General features: G+C 40.1%; 1 protein-coding gene across 3 annotated transcripts in view; it reads right to left on the bottom strand.

Annotated features, from left to right (window-relative positions):
- SHTN1 (shootin 1) overlaps positions 1-9154 on the bottom strand; it is a 123594-nt gene that overhangs the window by 96024 nt on the left and 18416 nt on the right. For all 3 annotated transcript variants that reach the window (XM_032176815.2, XM_058435975.1, XM_032176841.2), the window contains exon 2: positions 1632-1684. In XM_032176815.2, the coding sequence (XP_032032706.1) occupies positions 1632-1684 (53 nt within the window). The remainder of the gene's footprint in view (positions 1-1631; positions 1685-9154) is intronic.

The raw sequence follows: 9154 nt of genomic DNA, 5'->3' as shown, positions 1-9154 counted from the left end.
TGTGTGTGTGTGTGTGTGTGTGTGTGTGTGTGTGTGTGTGTGTGTGTTTTGAGATAAGATCTCACTCTGTTGCCCAGGCTGGAATGCAGTGGTGAAATAATGGCTCACTGCAGCTTCAACCTTTAGGGCTCCAGGGATCCTCCTGCCTCAACCTCCCAAGTAGCTGGGACTACAGCTGCATACCACCATTCGCGATTAATTTTTTAACTTTTTTGTAAAGATGGGGGTCTCACTATGTTGCCCAGGCTGGTCTTGAATTCCTGGTCTCAAGTGATCCTCCCACCTCAGCCTCCCAAAGTGCTTCTTACCATATTATAGATGCAAACACCAGCCCCTTCTAACATGGATGTTTTTATCACCTCCACCTACCATTCCCTGAATCACCTGATGAAGGCAAGAGAAGAAACTTAGGATTTCACAGAACACCAAGGAAGGATTTATTTACAAATGAGCAAAGGAGCCTTAAAACTAGGTGAAAAATAATGATCTAAAAATCCATTATATAATCTGCTTTGAACTAGAGTACTTACCATTAATATCACCATCCGTACTACAGCTATATAGGTGGCAAATTAATAGTGAAAAAGTTAAATATAATTCTAAAGAGCCCAATAAGTGATCCCAAATATCCCACACATTTTACAAATATTTAGCTTGCTGCCAGTTTTTATTACAGCTCTTACTCCGAAATTTTAAAAATGAGGTTTCACAATTTAGAGCAGTGATGGCTATCTTCTTCTTTAGTATCTTCTAAGGACCTGTTTTATTAATTTTTGACTAGGGATATTATGTTCTGAAATATTTGGCCTACCCAACAAAGCAATTTTTTTAAGTAAATTTTTTTGTATCTAAAACCAAAAATAGGCAGTCTGCTTCCTCTCTATTTTTCATTTGCTATTCAGTCCCTCTACATTTCTGACCTTAGTCTGTTCTTCCATTTGTCTCCTCCCTAAATTTACAAGAAAAAAAATATATAGATATATTATTAGCTATATATATTAGCAAGCATTCACAAATCTTAGATATTTTCAGTGATAAGAAGGCTACAGTTTGTAAGGTAAGTAGAATTCAATTATTTAACAGTTAAAACAAAACTGCCAGAGCCCCTGAAAATATTCACCAGACTTCCCCACCTTCACAGCAGATGCTTCTCAACTTCCGGTGTATTATTCATATAAATAGAAGAAGCAGACATATAAAGATTTATGGAGGTATTGGGGTGAAACACCAATGACTAATTCCAAAGAGTTTTCTCCAGGACCCAATGTGTCTAGGTCCCAAAAGTACACGTATCAGGCGTTCAATTCCACTGACAGAATCCCAAATCTGACTGTTAGGGAAAAAGTACGATTCCTAGGGACTTGAGTTGCTTGGCCTGGTGCCTTGCTGCACATTTAGCCATGTAGTTAATCTCCCAGAGCTGCATCCACGGTGGCATGCCTGCTATTCTTTACCATCTGGAGCCTGGAGTTGGTATTAGCTTGAACCACACATGCAAGAGAAAAGGGAAGAAAAGAAAAAAAGAAACAACCCTCATTCACATTTAACTGAAATTGGTGACTGAACAATGCACTATGCCGCCTAGGCTTTTACACATGTAAGAAAGGGGGAAAAAAAGGTAAAGTACAAACCTTCTCCTTTGTTTTCTGGTTCTCTGCTCTAAGGTCTTCATATTCGCCTATTGCTAAAAGAAAAAAGGAAAGCAACATTACAACACTATCAAAAGTTTACTGCAGGAAAACCCGGGGAATCCAACTAACCCCCATTGTCTTCTTACTAGGTTGAGGTAGGGTGGAGAAGAGGCTGCAGAAAAGGGGCTTCTGCTTTTTATTTTTTTATTTTGTAGAGACAGAGTCTCACTATGTTGCCCAGGCTGGTCTCAAAACTCCTGGGCTCAAGCGATCCTCCTGCCTTGGCCTCGCAAAGTGCGATTACAGGCATGAGCCACCAAACCCGGCTGGGCTCCTGCTTTTAACAGTAAGGAAGAAAAGGCAGACATGAGCGCACCAAACTAAATTTCAGTTCTCCCTAGGTCATTAGGAACACCCATGAGCCAGGAGAGGTGACAGATGACAAGCAATTTCTCCTTTCTGATGCTCAGCACTTGGTTCTGTGAAAGGATTCAGGCAGGTGTTCCCTGAAGTTCCTCCCAGCACTATTAGTCTGTGGTACTGTAATCAGAGGTTTATTTAGAAAATCAGCCTGTAGAAAGTAGAGTAGGTTTGCACACTCGACTCAATGTCACACGTCTGCTTTATTCACAAAGCAAAAAATTTATGAAGGATTCAGCTAAGAACAACTATTTTCAGACAAGATTGTCAGTCACGACCAGAAATTCAGACTCATTTCACTAAATGGAGAAGATATGTTAAACTGTTTGGAAATATTATCCACTACATAGGGGGGAAAGTTGTGTACTTAAAATCCTTTATTGCCCCCCCCCCACCAAAAAAAAAAAATAAAACAAAACCTAAATCCCCACATTCATCTTTAATCAAAGCACCATTTTTAGGTATCCCTACAGTTGAGAATATAAAGTTTTGAACACATTAAGTGAGAAGAAAAAGAATGGCCTAAGATCAATGACAGAGCAGAACATCTGAAGTAAGTCTAAAACTGCAGCTCACCCCAGGGCTGGCACCTTGACTGGCACCAGAACGTCAGTGAATCATCAGGTTGATTTTCTTTTTTTAAGAGACAGGGTCTTGTTCTGTCACTTAGGCTGGAATGCAGTGGCACCATCATAGCTCACTGCAGTTTTGAACTCCCAGGCTCAAAACGATCCTCCCACCTCAGCCTCCCGAGCAGCTGGAACTACAGGCACATACTACCACGCCCAGCTAAATTTTTAAATTTCTTGTAGAGATGGGGTCTTGCTACTTTGCCCAGGCTGGTCACAATTTGAAATTTTGTCTTTATGGATTTATCTACCAAAAAAAAAAAAAAAAAACCCTCAGTTTTTCTTTTAAGAAAAAAAAAAAAAAAAACAGAGCTTCCTATTTCTATGAATAATCTAGAAACAGAAATAAAATATCCGAAACCAGTGGTTGCAAGAACATCCCACATAATCTGGTCCTTAATTCCAGAAATGTATGATTCTAACCACTAGGGCAAAGAACACCCCAGAAACAGACAATTAACATGGTAAAGCACGTGCCTTGTTTTCTCCTATGGTGATCGAAAGGGTTCAGAATGGCTACTGTGATGGTGGCACCAAAGTCCTAAAATCCAAATTCAAATTGGGGAGTATTTATGAGATTATATCACCAATGTCCAGAAGTTTTATTAGTATACCAGGACCACTTAAACAAGAATTAATAGACAATTTTATTGAAGCCACATCCCAAAATAATCCTTGAAAATTAGCCCATAAAATAGGTGAATGTGTACATGTAAAGATATAGTTCTTCTGAAAAGAATTACATTTACAGGCTGGGCGTGGTGGCTCACGCCTGTAATCTCAACACTTTGGGAGGCCGAGGTGGGCAGATCACTTGAGATCAGGAGTTCAAGACCAGCCTGGCCAACACGGCAAAACCCCGCCTCTACGAAAAGTATAAAAATTAGCTGGGCATGGTAGCACTTGCCTGTAGTCCCAGATGCTTGGGAGGCTGAGGCAGGAGAATCGCGTGAAACCAGGAAGCACAGGTTGCAGTGAGCCAAGAACACACCACAGCACACTCCAACCTGGGCGACAGAGCGAGACTCTGTCTCAAAAACAAAACAAAACAAATCAAAACAAAACATTTTCAACAGAAAAAGAATGAAGCCCTCTGCACACCAGCTCTTCATCAGCCCCACCACACGCACTGCAAGAACTAAGTAAAACTAAATGGTCTTTGGAACTGAAAAACCAATAAAATGTGTCCCCACATTTTTAACTGAAAGAAACAAGAACTAAGTAAGATCTTCTAAAGATATTCACTTGCACCACCACTGGGTAGTCTATGGTCATGATCCCATATCTTACTACTGTATCTTATAGTGTTTCAAAAAATAGATATATAAGTATTTTATTAAGAGACTTTGATTTTAGGTTGACATTTAAAAGTATCTATAGATGAAGTTGAAAAAACCAAAATTTATTTAATGTTCTAGCATTGGTGACCTACTTTACAGACATACAGAATGAACAATAAAGGCTTATCAAACCATGATCTCAGCCGGGTGCGGTGGCTCATGCTTGTAATGCCAACACTTTGGGAGGGTGAGACGGGCAGATCATCAGGTCAGGAGTTCGAGACCAGCCTGACCAACATGGTGAAACACCTACTCTACTAAAAATACAAAAAAATTAGCTGGGTGTGGTAGCGCACACCTGTAATCCCAGCTACTCAGAGGCTGAGGCAGAAGAATCGCTTGATTCCGGGAGGCAGAGGTTGCAGTGAGCCAAGATTGCACCACTGTATTCCAGCCTGGGCAACAGAGCAAGACTCCATCTCAAAAACAAACAAACAAACAAAAATACACGATCTTATATTGACATTAAGAAATTTTTTCTATTTAAAACATCAGATAATGGTTTTGAAGTCTTTTTTAAAATACCAATACTATTCTTCTATTATACTGCCAATAGAACCCGGATGAAACATTGTAGGCTCCCAATTACTGAGTATTTATGAAAACAATTAATTAAGAATCTTTGAACTATCATATTTTAATGAAAATCACAGAAAATATGCTTTCTTGTGACTATGTACAACTTAAAAGTAAGGTATAAGGAAAGGAAAGGGAAAGTATGAGAATAATTCAACCCCTTGCTAATAAAACCAAGCTTACTACCATCAACAACACGTACACAGACATGCACACACATACACACACGTATGTATCACAGTGGACCCCTAACCCTAACTTCAGCAAAACTGGCAAAAACTGAAGTGATCTATATTATTCAGCTCCTTTTTGGCAATGTTATGGGGTCGCAGAGAAAGCTGCCTTTTTGTTTCAGAACTGGCCTGCAGTCTGAAAATTTTAAAAACTGAGCTTGCACAGCTCAAGTGATTCCATCAGAGACATCCTCCAAATCCTGAATTCGCCAATGCTAAAGAGATTAATCTGGCTGGACGCAGTGGCTCATGCCTGTAATCCCAACACGTGGGGAGGCCAAGGTGGGGGGATCACTTGAGGTCAAGAGTTCAAAACCTGCCCGGCCAACATGGTGAAACCGCATCTCTACTAAAAATACAAAAAAATTAGCCAGATGTGGCAGCACACACCTGTAATCCTAGCTACGCAGAAGGCTTGAGGTGGGAGGATCACTTGAACCCAGGAGGTGGAGGTTGCAGTGAGCAGAGATCATACCACTGCACTCCAGCCTGGGTAACAGAGCAAGACTCAAAAAAAAAAAAAAAAGAACAGATGAATCTGACCAATTCTTGGCATATGAAAGATACCTGCAGCTTAAGAACTCAAGAAGACTTCATCTCTCAGATTTACAGGTACAGTATATTTCACTGTACTATAAGGTTATACAGGACAGTAATTAAAAAGTGCACCCTAATGACAGCCTGAGCACTTACTGGCTAGGGGACCTTGGGCAAATCAGTTAATCTCTCTGAGTCTCAGGTTCCTCATCTGGAAAATAGGAATAATTATACATCTCTCATAGTGTTGTTATTAAGAGTAAATGAGTTAACATATACAAGAGTATTTGGGCTTATTAACTGTTCAAAACATGTTAGCCATGGTTATTATTACTGATACAGCAAAGTACATCAAATTCTGTGTTTATGACAAAAGAAGTGTCCTGCATGGCAGACAGGAAAAATTTCCAGGGTACTTCTATCCTCCACCAAATAAAGGGAGGGGAAAAGGGGCTCAAGATCAACTGCAAACAATTTGTTGCAGTAAAGAAAGGTGGCAAAGAAGTAAAAGCACTTCTGAGAGCTGTACTTGTCAATCCTGGCTACACATTAAAATCACCTGTGGGGCTTTTAAATCATATAGATGCCTCGCCCCTCCTGCTTCAGGATTCTGATTTAACTATTCTGGGGTAGAGCCTGGGTATCCAGATAGATAGATAGATAGATACATACATACATACATACATACGTACACACACACTCACATACACACACACATATATATATATTTAGAAGTGAGAGCCCCAGGTAATTCCAATGTACAGCCAAAGTAGGCTGTAACATAACAATATAGAATGGAAGAAAAAGGAAGATGGTGGAGAAAACAAGGAGAATATCAGGCAGAGCACGTGTTTCAAGAATCATGCTGGTTTTCTATTTTCTAACTCCTCAATGCCAAGAAAAAGAGTTTTCTTTCCAAGCTGCAAATCATGACATAGCCAGCCCAACAGGCAGCTGAGCAGACTTAGTTGTTTCAGAAATGTGACAACTAAAGTTCATAACTACAAGCCAGTAACACCTCTAGCTAGGGTTAATAAGAATCATGCTTTGTCTGGGATTTTGTCAGTTTTAGCGCTGAAAGTTCAGCATCCTAGGAAACCTCCCAGTCCCAGGGAGGCTAATCACTCTACCTCTAGCACTCTTTCCAGACCAGTATTTCCAACCAATACTTATCAGACCTGTGTTGTCCAAAATGGTAGCCATTAGCAACAAGTAGCTATTTAAATTTTAATTGATTGAAACTAAAGAAAATGTAAAATTCAGTTCTTCAGTTGCATAAGTTAAATTTCAAGTGCTCGATAGCCACATGTGACTAGTTAGTGCCATAATGGACAGTGGACCCAGAACATTTCCAACATAGCAGACGGTTCTACTGGCAGTTCTGGGCTGCTCTGTCAAGAGGCTCTGCAAGCATCTCAAACTCAACTTTTAGAAAGTGAGCTTATCAATTTCCCTTCCCTACTCCCTGTATGAAAGGTCTCCTTTCATTGGTGTCATCATCTACCTACCTAGTCCTCAAGCTACTACCTGCAGGATCACCCTTGAGTTCCCCCTTTTTTCTCCCTCCAAAGGATCATCAAACTGCTCAAACCTCTAAAAAGTATCTCTGCAATCTGCCCTTCCTCTGAAGCTGTTATCTCTGCCCTTAGACCCTCAATAATGACAAAACCCTCCTATCTAGTTCTAGCTTCCTTCTATTCTTTACATAGCAGTTAGTTAACAAAGCAAGCTGGTTATTTCATGTTTAGAAACTTCCAAAGACCTTATCTTTACTGCCAGGAATCCCACTCTACTGCCCACCATTCAGCCTCAAAGGCCACACCCAAAGTCCCAGTGCTTCCCTAAACCCTCCAAGACCTTTCGTACTTAGGTACCTTTGCAAATGTTTTTCCCTCTGCCTGCAAAGGCTTTCCCTACCCCATCTTCCCTATCTCCTCTTTTTCAATGCAATTCAACTGTTACTTCTTCTAAGAAGGCTTCCCCATATACTTCATGCAAAATCAGCAGGTTTATCTTAATATACCATCAGAGTACACTGTTCATATAGCTCTATTAGAGCATCTACATATAACATTATAAATTATCTGTGCACAGGTCTGTTTTCCTGTCTTTCTTCCTACCCAATTCACTGCTGTATGTCTTATATGAATACCAAACAGAGTCCATGCGTATGTTGAATAAATGAATGAATGGTTCATATAAATCTGTGAGGCAAAACAATCCAAATGTTAACATCCCCATTTTACAGAGACACAAATGCATGGAGAAGTCAAATCCCACAATACAGAATGGTAGTGGAAGCACCAATCTACTGACTCGCAGAGTCACCTTCATCCAAAAAGACATTACTGAGCATTACTGTGTGCAATGCACTAAAGCACTGGATCAGAAATAATCCTCTTGGTTAAAGACTACATCTTTATCTATCCAGATTCCCATACCTAGGATCCTGTCTGACATATAGATTATTTGATAAACGTGTTAAATTAAGGAAGAAGGAAGAATGGATCTAGGTCTTCACGTGAGCAAATCATGAAAGAGCACATATTCTCCTCCCCATGGTAAGAGTCTCTTATACATCATATATTGTATCAAGATACTTCATAAAAATGAAGGTTTAAATAGCCATCAAATGTAACCAGCAAACAAGACCTCAGGAGAGCTTCTAATGTAGATTCTCATCCATTCAGTCTGCATCTTTGATACTCAGGGAGCTTTGAGATACCTCTTACTAATGGGGAATGAGGACATGAGTCACAAAAGATAGTGTTCAATTACAACATTATTCCCTTCTGTACACATCCCAATGGGTAGTCCTCTTATAGCCAGAGTAGAAAGAGAAGTCATTTGTAACTTACTTGTTAATTAAAGCATTCGAAAAGCCACGGAAAACACTGCTAGAAAATCTGATCAAAAAACAAAGGTGACAGATTTCACATCCTGAAAAGAAATTACGGCAAACCAGAAATTTATTCATTACATGGTAAAACACACAGTTCAGTGTTAATAAATTAATGATACTTAAGAAGTACTCTCAACAAACTACATTAATGACTTCAAGTTAACCAAGAAGAAAGGAAGAAAACTGAGTATCTTTAAAATACACATATAAGTCTGATTTCTGGTCTGTCATGTAAGGAGCTTGTAAATCCTCATTCCGTCCTCACAACAAAAAGTAAAAACAAATTGAAAATCAACAACTCTTCCTAAGATCTATCAGATGATTGAAGTCACAGGGAAAACCACCATCCCCAAAACTGAAGAGAAACATAAGGCAGATAGAAAGGATTATAATTTATTAGAGAAGCAGCCCGGAAGCGAAACCTCCTTGGGAACCGGTACCTGGTAACTGGTACTGGAAACCCCAAACTGTAATTAAAGAATAGCTGCAGGCTCAGTTTGGACAAGTTTGAGAGTTAAAATGGCCAGGTGGACACAGCCTTAGAGGGGCCCCTAAACTTTTGTGAGTTTCACCTCCAGGATCACTACTAGATGCTCAAAGTGAAAATTTTCCCTACTACTCTGGCAGTTGGCATAGAAAAGTAGCCACTATTGACAGAGTGCAGTGGCTCAACCTGTAATCCAGCACTTTGGGAGGCCAAGGCAGGAGAATCGTTTGAGCTCAGGAGTTTGAGGCCAGCCTGGGCAACATAGCAAAACCCAGTATTTTTTTTTTTTTTTTTTTGAGACGGAGTCTCGCTCTGTCACCCAGGCTGCAGTGCAGTGGTGCAGTACGATCTCGGCTCATTGCAACTTCTGCCTTCTGGGTTCAAGCGATTCTCCTGCCT

The sequence above is a fragment of the Hylobates moloch genome, unplaced genomic scaffold (assembly GCF_009828535.3).
Source record: "Hylobates moloch isolate HMO894 unplaced genomic scaffold, HMol_V3 SCAFFOLD_3, whole genome shotgun sequence".
Classification (NCBI taxonomy): Eukaryota; Metazoa; Chordata; class Mammalia; order Primates; family Hylobatidae; genus Hylobates; species Hylobates moloch.
This window is presented reverse-complemented; position numbering and strand designations above follow the sequence as displayed.